This window comes from Panthera pardus, unplaced genomic scaffold (genome assembly GCF_024362965.1).
Source record: "Panthera pardus isolate Hobbes unplaced genomic scaffold, ASM2436296v1 HiC_scaffold_4, whole genome shotgun sequence".
NCBI lineage: Eukaryota > Metazoa > Chordata > Mammalia > Carnivora > Felidae > Panthera > Panthera pardus.
This window is the reverse complement of record NW_026526969.1, coordinates 19186931-19200334: the sequence shown is the minus strand read 5'-3', so window position 1 is coordinate 19200334 and position 13404 is coordinate 19186931. Positions and strand designations below refer to the sequence as shown.

Sequence of the window (13404 nt, the reverse complement as noted above, 5' to 3'; positions counted from 1 at the left end):
CGTCCCACAGGGAGAAAACTCTGACCGGAGTCATGTGTCCCCCGTGAGACTCCAGTCGCTTCATCTGGGAAAAGGGGTCCATCGCAGTGACTTCAGGAGGAAGCAAGTGTTACACGGGCGGCTGGCTGAGGAAGTGCTCTCGGGCCAGAGGGGCTGGCACACAGAGTAAGGGACAGAACATTCTGTCTCCGCCCGCCCCCACCCCCTTTCGGGAGGGCTCTGCTGGGGTAGGATGACCTCTGACTGTGCACCCCCCACTTCTGTGCGGGCTCCAGGCCAGGGAGGGGAGGGGTCAGATGTCAAGGGCTGGGTGGGGAACAGGCAGGGCCCATTCTGATCCAGCAGGGAGCAGGCCCCCCCACTAAGGGATCTGAACACTGAGACGGCTTGAGTCCTGCTTCCCCACACACCCCACGCCCAAGCCCCTTTCTTCATTTCGCCCGTGAGGCCTGGCGGAGACCCACTCAGCTCCCCCACTGTCCTGCTGGGGTAGTGGGGGGTGCAGGTGCCCCCAGTTATCCCATCCTCATCTGTCCCCGGTCCAGGGCAGGCGCTGGCTGACGAGGGATGAGAGTCCGGACACTCGTGGCTGTCATTTGGGACCCAGCCATCCCGGAAGCCAAGAATGTGGCCCCACCTGGTGACCACCCAGTACCAGTACCACCAGGACAACCGAGCCAGGAGGCCCGGAAGTAGGAGTTCCAGGTCCCCCCCACCCCTAGCAGCCACATAAACAACAGAGCAGTCTGGAGGAAGTTTCCACGTTTATTCAAAGCCCTCTGCTGCCCTTTTGAGAACAGCAGGGCCCAGCTCCTTTAGAGAGCCTGTGGTCTGTCCCTGGGAATGCCAATCTGCAGACAACGCAGGTGGCGCTGTGGAATGCAGTGCTTAAGGAGTCAGCGACAAGTGCTGACAGAGTGCTAGTGTTAAGTATTACAAAGCCCACACCTCTGGAGAGGGGAGCAGCGGGGAGCAGCCAGCCTCCACAGGCCCCGTCCTTGTCTATACTGTCAGCCTCCTGTCCCTGAAGCCACCACCACCCTCACTAGATTTGCAGGGGGTGGCCCTCAGGGACTCACTGGGGGCAAGTCAGCCAAGTGCTGAGGCGGGCAGGTCCCCACCTCCGGACAGGCAGTGGTCAGGGCCTGGCCGCGGGAGGGGGGTGTAGGGCCAAAAGCCCCTGCGGCCACGCCGGGGACCCAGATCCTCACAGGTCTGGGCTGTCCCTCCCAGAGCCTGGCAGCACCCTGTGGGTCAAGGCTTGTCCTCTGCACCCACCGGAAGGCACAGCTTGGCAGGGCAGAGGGCCAGGCCCAGGGCCCCAGCAGGGTGCAGGGAACATGAGCCACAGGGCAAGCGAGGCTGGGGGGGCGGGGACCCAGAGCCCTGCCGATGACGTCCTCACACATCCCTGACACCCTGGCCTTCCGCCCCCCGCCCCCCACCAGGCCAGGGGCCGGGAATGTACTGGGGCTTCGGGAAGCCAGAGGGGCAAGAGAAACCCCAGGGGCAAGACAGGGAATGGCCAGGAGGTGACAGACAGGGGATTTCCATTCCCCGGGAGTGTCGGCCAGGCCCAGGGGCCGAGCCGAGCAGGGGCGCAGGGATGGTGGCCGCCCACGCCCACGGGTGGAGAAGCCCGGAGTGGGGGGAGACACCGCCCCGTCCCCGGCTGGGCCGCGCGGCCCCCGCCAGCCCTCAGCCCACGGGCTGGGCCATCTTGGCGTGCAGGCTCTGGTGGGCGATGAGGTGGGCGCGCTGCTTGAAGCTCTTGTCGCACTCGCCGCAGCCGAAGGGCCGCTCGCCCGTGTGCACGCGCCGGTGGTCCAGCAGGTAGGAGCGCAGCGAGAAGCTCTTGCCGCAGTCACTGCAGCCGAAGGGCTTCTCGCCGGTGTGGATGCGCTGGTGGTCGGCCAGGTAGGCGCTGCGGCTGAAGCTCTTGCCGCACTGGGCGCAGGAGAAGGGCTTCTGGCCCGTGTGCACGCCCTGGTGGCGCACCAGGTCCGAGGAGCTGCGGAAGCTCTTCTCGCACTCCTGGCACTTGTGCGGCTTCTCGCCCGTGTGCGTGCGCTGGTGGCGCGCCAGGTCCGAGCCCCAGCGGAAGCGCTTGCCGCACTGGCCGCAGCTGTGCGGCTTCTCGGCCGCCAGGTCCCGGAACTGCCTCCGGCGCGTGGGCGGCCGCCCCCTCCGCGCCCCCGCGGCCCGCGCCAGGGGCGCCCCCGGCCGGGGCTCGCCCCGCCACGTCTCGGCCTCCTCGGGGCTCCAGGACACAGTCACGTCGCCGCCACGGCCCCCGCCACCGCCGGCCTGGCCCTGGAGCGCCGTGGCGGCCTCCTCCAGCCGGGACTGCTCGCTTTGGCTCTCGGACCCCAAGCCTGCAAGCCGAGAGGGGGCGGCCTCTTCGGTTCCACTGGGTTCTGGGACCAGAGCTGGGGCGAGGCAGAAACGGGACTCAGGATCAGAAAGCCCTGGGCTACAGAGACCCAAGCCTCAGCTTCCTCGTCCATAAAATAGGGGCCTGATAAAATGCCCGCAGAGAAACACTTCGGAGGCGGAGGCAGAGGCAAGGAAGGAGTCCGGCTGGGCTGATCTGCCTGCAGAGACACTGCCTGATCACACCCCTGACTTTTCCACCCCCGTGTCCGCACTGGGGCCCGGTGCCCCACGGTCTGAACCCTGGCTTTGCAAACTCTAGAACTGAATCGATTTAGGTAGTTTGCAAATTATCCAAGCTCTCAGTGCTTCTTACCAGAAACTGACGAACCACACGGGTTCGGCCTATGTGGCTGCTCTCACCCCACCAGCTTTTGTCCCTTGACTCAAGAACAGAGTTCAATAGGGAGTGATCCTCGTCTTCCCATGGGGTCATGTGGATTAAATGAGATGATCTCCAGACAGTGCTCAGACAGCCTCTAGCTTGGAGAGGGCCCCCAGGAGGGTGGCCCCTGAAGGGCCGGGCCCAGGCGTTGGCACAGGTCCGGCAGCTGCTTTCACTGTCAGCACCTCTTCGTGGGGCAGGCGAGGGGACCTCACAACTACTTCAGAGTCCCTTGGCCTCTCTGAGTCTCAGATCCCTTGTGTGGGAGCCGGGACAACACTTCTACGCACGAGGCTGTGAGAATCACAGGAAAATGCCCGTATGAGAGCTCAGCACAGTGTGGGCACGTTGCAAGCACCCCTCACATGGTAACACACCCTCACAGGCAAACAAAAACGAACATTAATACAAATAAGAAATCAGCCAGTGCTCTTGAAAAGGCCCAGGAAAAGCCCACTTTCGAGCCAGCTCGACGACTGGTGTGGGAAAACTGAGGATTCCAGCGGGACACAGAGGAGTGTGTGGCCTGCTTGGGCCAACCATCCAGCGCTGGACCCCCCAGGAAGGGTGCTGCCTCCAGTTCAGAAGAGCCAAGGACCCCAGGGATTCTGGCTGCACCCGCTGCTTACCCAGGGCAACATTCCGGGAGTTTTCCCGCTTTATGTCCCAGAAGAGATCCCTCTGAGCAGGGTCCAAGGACCCCCATTCTTCCCGGGAGAAATAGAAGGGAACGTCTCCAAACGTCACAGGTCCCTGGAGTGAGGGGAGAAAACCTGGCTCGGCACTGCCACTCAGGGCTCCCCAGGCAAGCCATGGGCGGGGACAAGATGGGGGCTGGGATGGGGAACAGGACAGGTCCAGGCAGGGCCAAGATGGATAGAAGAGGTCTTGATGAGAAGGCGAGGCTCATTTTAGGGACTTGACAGCACAGAGGGCCTCAGAGGGGACACAGGGACTAGAAACTCACGTGGACGTCAGAGGCAAAGCTGGTACCGGTGTTCTCTCCGCTACTCCCCTCTTTAAGAGCAGGCAGCTGGGCTGAAGAAAAGAAGAGACCCTCAGAGAGGCCAGCCCAGGCCAGGGGCCAGATCTCGCACATGTACACACACACACAAGCACACTTTCCTAGGCTCCTTAGAACAGAAATAACCTTCCTGCTACCCTCAAGGCAACAAGCGGGAAGGAGCCAGGCCCCTGCCCAGCCACCTGTGGCCCACAAGCTTACTCACCGCCATGGCTGTGCTGCTCCCAGAGTACAGGTGGCCAGCTTCGTGCCCCCACTTTCACGGGAAGCCCCTTGGCTGGGGGTCCCTGGACTGTGGCCTCGGGTTCCACCTCCTCTGAGGGCACTTCCTGTGCAGGAACCACAACATGCTCATCAGCACCGAGATCGGACGGGGGAGACAGAGCTTAATCCCTGGGAAGGAGACACAGGACACGTCCCTCAGGAGGAAGGGGCGTGGGGAAGGAGATCAATATGGGTCCCGGGAAAATCCAGAGGAGAATGTTCTGTGTGCCCGAGGGCACTCCCCGATCAAGCATGAGGCAAGAACAGCCCCCAAAAGCCAAAATCACAGAGCCACTTACTAAGGGGATGTGGGGGCAGATCTCCAGGCCAAGGGTGAGCCCCACACCCCAGCCACTCATTAGCACCTCCCCAAGGGTCAAAATCGAACACCCCCCAGACAGCAGGGTTCACACGGACAGCTAGCTTCTCACACCCACTCTGGTGCTGTCATGACACATATCACTGTACCCCCAGGGCCCGGCCGACAGCAGAACACGGATGAACATTTGCAGAACCTGTGTGGAGCTAACATCTGCCTTCCTGGAACACGCCCACTTTGATCCTGCTGCTGCCCTCCAAAGCCACCAAAACTAAACGACTCATTTGGACAGTGTCTTTCAGAACCGCAACACCTGCTATGATGTACTCCTGCGGATGCTCCCTCTGGCCCCGCATCCCTACCACCCCTGGAGGACTCGTTTCCAGGGAGGACTTCCTCTAAGAGAGGAGACGGCCACCTCCCTTCAGCCAGGAGCCATCCAGGGGCCCTGGGTGCGGGAGGGGCCCCTCACCTGTGGCCACGCTTTCGCCGGCTGCCTCTGCAGGACCTCCACCAAGGCGACGGCCTCCTCACCACTGCCGGGACACCGCTCGCGCACCCAGTCCTGGACGCCTCCGGGCAGCACGCTCAGGAACTGCTCCAGCACCAGCAGCTCCAGGATCTGCTCCTTGGTGTGCAGCTCGGGCCGCAGCCAGCGGCAGCAGAGCTCCCAGAGCTGGCTGAAGGCCTCGTGGGGCCCGCCCACGTCCCTGTAGCAAAAATGCCGAAAGCGCTGGCGGCAGGCCTCAGAATCCCTGCTGTCTTCTTGCAGGGCGGAGTCCTGCTCCCACGAGGAATCTTCTACCTTTACGATCAGCAGCCCTTCTCCCTCCCCAGGAGCCTCATCCTGAGGCTCTGGGGGTGCTGCCATTCCCCTGGCCTAAGGACTGGTTGGCCTCAATCTGGGCCTGCGAGCCTGCCCCTCAGTCTCCCAGAGGAATCTCCTGTGGCAGCCGGGTGGGCATCTGGACGAGGACTCCTGGGGAAAGAGCAAAAAGGAGGAGGGAGGCAGTACATGAGCAAACACCAGCCTGCTCCTGGCCTTTCCTGGCCTTGACATCTTTTTTCGGCTGTCCTTGATCTCCTTGCTCCTGTGACTCTCTTTTTTCTGCCCAAACAGGTCCATAGTTTCTTATCCTCAGCTCTGAAATCCCAAGCTCCCAGGCTTTTACTCCCTGGCCTACTGATATGAGCGTATTTATAATCTCCGTGTATCTCACTAAATGGAGATGTTCACATGTTTTACAGCAAAAACATTTTTGTATGTATTCAGCTTGGAAATATTCATCAAGCTGTACGAACCATGTGTATTTCTGTAGGTGTCCTACACCGTGAGAAAAAGTGTAATTAATACGTTTGATTATTATCTATTGCTGCAAATTTTGTTGGTGGGGTCACTTGATATACCATGTGTACTGTATTATGGTTCTCAAATTTGAAAACTTCCGAATTCCAAAACACATCCCGGACTTTGGGTGCCAGCGAAGAGCTCACAGAGACACCTGTCTAAGCCATTTATCCACAGGTACGTATGAATGAATGACACAAATTTATCCCTTACATCACTACTCTTCCAATACTCCTGAAAAGTCTGGATTTTGAAAATTTCCTTAATTGCTCTCTTAACAAAAAAATGTGACGCAGACCATCGAAATAAAGGGGGGAGGGAGATGTAAACGATACAGAAACACATAAAAGAGAAACTCCCGCAATTCAGTTGCACCCTCCCATCAACAGCATAACATATGACCTCCCAGACTTTCCCCTGTCCATCTACTGAAAAGGTATCTATAGAAACGGGGAAAACCAAGTGTGTGTGTGTGGGGGGGGGGGGGGGTGTTTACATAAATGAGGTCTTACTGCACATACTATTTTGCAACTTGCTTTTCCACCTAACAATGCTTCTTCGTTAGCCGCTCTGCGAGATTCCACGCTACGAATGCGCTCCAGTAAGAGATTCACGTCGTTTCCAGTCCTCTACTACACACTAAGCACTTTATTTACTTTGTTCTTACACTCCTCGCAACGCCCCTGAAAGGTACGCGCTCCATCCTCATCCTCCAGTGACCATGGAGAAGGCTGCGCTCGGAGAGGGCCAGGGACTCACCAGGGTCGCTCGCAGGACGCGGCGGGCGAGAAGGCGGAGCCGGTCGGAGCCCTGCGCTCCGACCCCGGCGGCCTCGCCTGCGCGCAGCTGAGAGGGAGCGGGCGGGTAGTGGACACGGGCGCGTCCCCACCCCCGGCACTTCCCAGAGGCACGCGACCCCTTCGGCCTCCGTCTCCGGACGCCGACCCCGGCCGCCCGGAGCCCCGACGTCGAACTCGGAGCTCGGCGGCCCGCGTAGCGGGTCCCGCCCCCGGGATACACACCGCCCACAACCGCCCAGGGTACCTAGTTCCGCCGCCAGATCCCTGCGCCGGAAGTTCGCGCGGGGCTCGCCGGGAAACAACAAGGCGCATGCGCCGCAACAAGCCCTCGAACTACACGCCCCAGGAGGCCGTTCGCCCAATTGAGTCCGCCTTCTCCCCAATGGTTAGCCAATGAACGGGGAGAATCTCCAAAATTGGCCAATCAGGAGGCGGTGGCGCCCTGCGCCTCACCACCAATGGCCCCATACTCAGGTCTGTGTCTAGATTCGTGCTTTCAGATTTCTCTGAAAATCTAAAAAGCCACTTAAGGGCGAGAGGGGCAAGACAAGCCCGGTCTGGTGGGCCGAGCCGGCGTCTGGCCCAGCCACGAGTAGAGCTCCTGATCCGCCGGAAGGGATCCCCTGAGGACGAACTCTTCCTTCCGCCCTCCTTGAGTCAGACGAGGGCGGAAGGCTGAAGGCCCGCGCGCGACCCAGGAACTGGAGCTCGGCCCCGGGAGACTCATTTCCAGCCTCTTGTGTCCCGCCCTCGCCTCAGTCTTTACCGCCCCTAGAGAGGCGTGGAGCTTCCTGGGAAATGCAGTCCAGTGAGGGACGCGGAGCCTCCTGCGGCGATTCCCGCCCCCCCCCCCCGTCCTCCCCCCCCCCCCCCCCCCCCCCCCCGAGCTTCAGCCTGGGTTGTGCAGCGGGACGCGGCAGGCGGGGACACTGACCCCGGGGAGCCCCGCCTCGCTTTCCCACCGGCAGCTTCGTCTGCGGGGCAGCGGGGTCCTCGGGGAGGGGAGCGCTGGGTTCTTCTTTCCATGTATTTGTACCTGCTCCTACACTCTACTTCTCTACCTGGAGATCTGAGGCTCCGGATCTTTTCCTGAAATATAAAGAGCTCTCTTGTTTTGATTTGTTTTGATTATGCAAGTGTTGCATGCTTAGTGTAGAAAAGAAAATAGAGTATGAAAAATTATAAAGTTATTTATATCCACAGGGCTAGCTCCCTCAATCTGCTCAAATGTCACTCCCTCCAAGTGGCTTCCCCTAATCCTATGTAAACAGCACCCCCGCCATGCTTCTGCCCTGCCTTATTTTTCTTTTATCGCTGCCTGACAGACTTGTGTAGTATTTGTCTCCCGGTACTCGAGTATAAGCTCCGTGAGGTCAGAGTTTTCACTGCCCTACTCCCAGCACCTGGATTTGTGTCTGGCACAATATTTGTTGAATAACTGAGGGCAAAAATAATTGAAGGTGAAAAAATATTCCCAATAAGGCCATTCAGAAGTGAGTATCATTAATATTTTAGCCTGTTCTTATACATCTATGGATACCTGTACTGTAGATCTGGAAGCATTCTATGTAAGTATTGTAGGTTGACTCAAAAGTCCATCAAGGATATCTTTGCAGGTCACCCTATGTAAATAAAATGCATCTCTTTTGCAGACTGCATAGTATTCCATAGCATGCAAGTTCCATATTTTATTTTAAATCGCTTCCTCTTGGACAATTAGAATTTTTCCATTTTTCCGTATGTGCAGATCGTTTATGCAAACACCCACCTTCCACTATTTGCTTGAACCATTTGCTGGAGAGCAAATGCCAGGCCTGCTCTGTGAAGGCTGCTAAAGTGGCTGCTGCTGCTGCTGCTTTCTTCCCTCCCTCTACTGGCCCCGTGGAAAACTGCCCAGGGGAAAAAAAACTTGAGAGTCCCCTTTTCTAGGTGTGGATTTGGGATTTACAGTGTTCTTCCATCGCCCTCTATTGGCAAAGACTAGCATCAAGTCGACTAGCGAAGTAGAAAGGTCTACAGGCTGTAGTATCGCACAGGGTGACAAAATGTATGTGTTGGGGGCTGAGAAACAAAAAACTGGCACATTTACCGTATATATTATCGGGCATTGCTGGCAGATGACAAGTCATTTGTATACGATTACATTGAAATTAATCACCCAGTAGCACTTCTTTTTCTTTCTAATTTTAGTTTATTTTTCTAGCTAGGAAGTATAATCTATAAATAATGAAAAAGTCAACATTCTCTTTCCAGAAAATTTATATTCATTTCCGGAATTTATACTCATCATTTTCTCAGTCTTAGTCCAGAACCCTCGAAACAGTGTCAAAAATTGAGGACAGGGGCGCCTGGGTGGCTCAGTCGGTTGAGCGGCCGGCTTCGGCTCAGGTCACGATCTCGCGATCCATGAGTTCGAGCCCCGCGTGGGGCTCTGTGCTGACAGCTCGGAGCCTGGAGCCTGTTTCGGATTCTGTGTCTCCCTCTCTCTGACCCTCCCCCGTTCATGCTCTGTCTCTCTCTGTCTCAAAAATAAATAAACGTTTAAAAAATTAAAAAAAAATTGAGGACAGTAGGCATCATTGTCTTGGTTAATAAACAGTTTTGTGATTTATAACTGTCCATTGTTTGTCTCTGATATATATTCATGCTCATACTAAGGAGCATCTATTCTCATTTGCAGCAGAAAAGCTACTAGCTGTTCCCCAATATCTGTTTTCTCCCTCTATAGTAAGAATTTGGGGGGGCACCTGGAGGGCTCGGTTAAGCCTCTGGCTTCGGTTCAGGTCATGATCTCACGGTTTGTTGAGTTCAAGCCCGTGTCAGGCTCTGAGCTGAGCCTGCCTCAGATTCTACCTCTCTCCCTCTCTCTCTCTGTCCCTCCCCCGCTCACGCTCTGTTGCGGTCTCAAAAATGAACGTTAGAAAAAAATTAAACAATTTTTCAATGGGCACATGGCCGTTCAGAATGAGGAGTATACCTTCCCAGCCTCCCCTGCAGCTGAGTATGGCCATGTACTTAAACTGAAGGCAAGGAGATGTGAGAAGACATGATTTTTCATGTATCTTGTTCGAAAGGGATGGGTCATGTCTTCCTATTTTCTTTTCCCCAGCTGCTAGCAGAAATTTGGACCTAAAGGCACGGGCCATGCCAATGAAAGTAACCCCCAGAGGTATCAAAGCAATAAGATGGAAAGTGTCTAGATTCCCGACGATTGTGGAACGCACCAAACTAGCCCTAGATTTATACCCAAGCAGTGATGTGAGAAAGGAATAGATATGGCGTTTAAGCCACTATTATTTTGGACCTCTGTTACAACCAGAATGTACACCCTGACTACCATTATTGCCTACTAAGAGGTTTTTTTTCATTAAAAATAGATGATAAAAGGGGCGCCTGGGTGGCTCAGTCGGTTAAGTGTCCGACTTCAGCTCAGGTCACGATCTCACGGTCCGTGATTTCGAGCCCCGCATCGGGCTCTGGGCTGATGGCCCAGAGCCTAGAGCCTGCTTTCAATTCTGTGTCTCCCTCTCTCTCTGCTCCTCCCCCGTTCATGCTCTGTCTCTCTCTGTCTCAAAAATAAATAAACGTTAAAAAAAATTAAAAAAAAAATAGATGATAAAGAAGCACCTGGGTGGCTCAGTCAGCTGAGTGTCTGACTTCGGCTAAAGTCTTGATCTCTCAAGTTGAAGCCCTGCGACGGGCCCTATGCTGACAGCTCGGAGCCTAGAGCCTGCTTCAGATTGTGTGTCTCCCTCTCTTTCTGCCCCCCCACTCACACGCATGCGCACACACACAAACACCTCTCTCAAAAATAAACACACACCAAAAAAAAAATGTTAAAGAGATACAAATAAAAATATGTATTTTTATTATTTCCCCTATAGGATACTGGCTATTCAGAATTTCCATGTCTTCCTGCCTCAATTTTGACAGTTTTTAAAATTTCTCTAGGAAATCATTCCTTTCATCTGCAATTTGTACATGGTATTCCCGTTTGATAAAAAATGTTTAAATTAGCATGTATTGGGGCGCCTGGGTGGCTCAGACGGCTAAGTGTCTGCCTCCAGTTCAGGTCACGATCTCACGGCTGGTGGTTTCGAGCCTGGCATCAGGTTCTCTGCTATCAGTGCACAGCCCACTTGGGATCCTGTCTCCCTCCCTCCCTGCCCCACCCCCACTTGCATGCTGTCTTTCAAAAACATACATAAAAACATTTAAACATGAGCATGTACGGTTCAATGCTACTCCTGGTTTTGGGATGGTGAGAGGAGACTTTACTGGCGGTGAGATGAGACTCCTGGTTTTGGGATGGTGAGATGAGGGCCTGGGTCCGTGCTGGCTCAGCAGGCTAGGGCCGCCACACTTGTCCTGACGGAGGCTGCCTACCTCCAGCCCACCTGCGCACGTTATCGTGAGAAATACACTTACATCTTGGTTAAGATCCTGCTCTTTTGGATCTGTTATTTGTAGTTGAACTGAATCCTAACTGATTCACTACCTCCTAAGATTGTGAAAGGATTAAATAAGTAAGAGAATATATATGTAAGACCACTTAGCCCAGCACTAACTTTTAACACACAAGTAGTGCTCAGTAAAGAGTGGTTTAGTCCCAGGGAGTTCAGCATCGCCAGGAACCTGTCACCTGGGCAGGCCCACAGGAGTGTGGGGTACTTAAGAGGGTGCAGGATTTAGGCCCTCCAGGCCTTTTTTTCCATTTTCTCCTTAAGATTTGAGCCAAACTTGTTCTGGTCAGTGGCCTGTGGGGATTGTAGTACTAATCTTCATGACTAGTCCATAACTTTGTTAGTTGAGAAGAGAAAAACAGGTGCTCTAGGAGGTGACAGAGGTGCAGGCCACAGAGTGCTGTCTTTACAACCCAGGCAAGGGATCGTGTCTGACCACATGCCACAGGACGGCCGGAGGAGGAAAGGTGGACCATCCTCATAACCTCCTTTCTCCACCCTCTGCCACACGCCAAGGAGAAACTTCAGACCATAGTCCTGGGCACTGTCACCTTCTAGCCTCCCCTCCTGCAGTCATCTTCTACCTTCCCTCCCAAGAGAGGTGTCATTTCAGTCTCTTCCTGGTGGCCGGGCCTTTATTCACTCTGTTTCCTGTGCATGAAGTTCTACCCCCAAATCCTAGTAAAATGGCTTCTTGTCTTTTCCAAGTCTCAGTTTAAAACTTCCCTCCTTGAAGAGGCCCTTTCTGACAATCCGTTCCTAACATTGTTTCACCCGTTCCTTTCTTTCTGATATTTGTCACTACTTGAAATTAATGTCTGTGTCACTTATCTGCATGTCGGTCTCCCTCACTAGACCGGAACCCCGAGAGGGCAAAGATCTTTTCTGGCCTTTTCACCGCTTATTCCTCAACGTTTAGCAAAGAACGTGGAACACTCGCATTCATTCCGTACCTGCAAAATGAATGAGTGAATGCAGCAAAGCCCCTATTTAACGTTTCCCCGCCCTTTACCTCCCTCCACACAGCACCCAGAGCCACCCCACACCCCTCGCACTAGCCACCTCAGTCTCCCCGGCTCCCCCCGGAAGAGGACTGAGCTCTCCTTCCAGGCCGTTCCCGCCCCCGCGCCCGGCTCTCCCTGGCAGCACCGTCAGGCCCTGCTCCAAGGCTTGGAAGGTGCTAGAGCGCCGGCCGGCGGGAGGAGCGCAGGCGGCCACCGAGCTCCAGTGCAGGGGTCGTAGGTGCCTGCTGGGTTCGGGGTCCCGGAGTCTCCAGCCAGCAACGAGACGAGAGGACTGAGGGCGCCAAGCCGGAAGTGGCTCTGGCCCAGGCCCTCAGCCCTCTGCCCACGTCCAGTCTAGGACCGCAGGAGGCTTTGCATCTCGGTAAGCCCAGGCCGGCTGTGAAGTCTCGCGGGTTGGAGAAGCCAGTAATCCAGCACCCGGTGGTTGGACCCTTCCGAGCCCGACGCGTGGCAGAGAAGAAAAGGGAAATTGTCAAAGCGGAGGTTTCCGGCCATTACCCGGCAATCTTGCGGCGGGAGGAGCAGAAGGGTGAGAGAGACGGTCGTGATTGGCCGGGTCCACCGGTGCCCGCCTCTTGCCCCGTCCAGACGTCTGATTGGCTAAGGGCAAGGGTGGGGGCGGGACATTCCGGAACCCATCCTCCTTGCTGTGAGGGCGCCCAGTGAGCTTGTCCCGCTTACGAGACCCTCGCACGCGTCCCGCCTCCCTACCCCGCGGAGTCACCCCAGCAAGGGAAGAAATGACCCCAGACCGAGCTGGGCCCTGAGCCCCTTCGACCGGACTGGGCCTTGCCTTCGGGCCGCACAGGAAGCGGGTGGGGCGCCCACACGGAATATTCCCCGCCTCCGCCCTCGCCCTTCTTTTGACCGCGCAGGCGCAGGTAAACGGTGAGCACCCAGGTGGGGCTCTCCCGAGCCGAACCGAGCAGCTGGGCGGTCAGGTGTGAGCAGAAGCCAGAAGGAAACGGGCCACATCCGAGCGGATACCCAGAGACACGAAGGCCCTTCCCTGGCGTCCCCCCCGCCCGGCCAGCTGCCTTCCCCCCCCCCCCCCCCCCAAATCACGAACACCCTTCGGCCTGACATTCTAGGCCCTTCCAAGGTACCTCAGCTACCTCTGCCGTCTTAGTTGCTCTTGTCAAATATCTAAATTGCCAAGTTCCACTCTTAAAATGTTCCCGACAGCTTTGTCCCAGAATGGTGGGCCTCTGGATGGGTCTCTAGGGAGAAGTGGACTGAGACCCACGGAGCCCTTGGTATCGTGCCCGGGCCTCCGCTAGTCAGCAGCTTTCTGGCATGCCGCTGATTACCCACCCCCCACCCCACTTGCCATCTCCAGCTGG

At 56.1% G+C, this 13404-nt stretch overlaps 1 protein-coding gene across 2 annotated transcripts; it reads right to left on the bottom strand.

Annotated features, from left to right (window-relative positions):
• Nucleotides 1-752: 752 nt before the first annotated feature.
• On the bottom strand, nucleotides 753-6837 carry ZNF213 (zinc finger protein 213). 2 transcript variants are annotated; one of them, XM_019468390.2, is made up of 6 exons: nucleotides 6533-6837; nucleotides 4898-5404; nucleotides 4048-4171; nucleotides 3786-3856; nucleotides 3448-3571; nucleotides 753-2429 (listed from the first exon to the last, which is right to left on the bottom strand). In XM_019468390.2, the coding sequence occupies exons 2-6, from the start codon at nucleotides 5294-5296 to the stop codon at nucleotides 1699-1701; spliced, it is 1449 nt and encodes a 482-aa protein (XP_019323935.2). In that variant the 5' UTR covers nucleotides 5297-5404; nucleotides 6533-6837; the 3' UTR covers nucleotides 753-1698. The 2 variants fall into 2 exon arrangements, with proteins under 2 accessions (XP_019323935.2, XP_053749946.1); XM_053893971.1 differs by lacking the exon at nucleotides 6533-6837 and adding an exon at nucleotides 6295-6526.
• Nucleotides 6838-13404: the final 6567 nt, after the last annotated feature.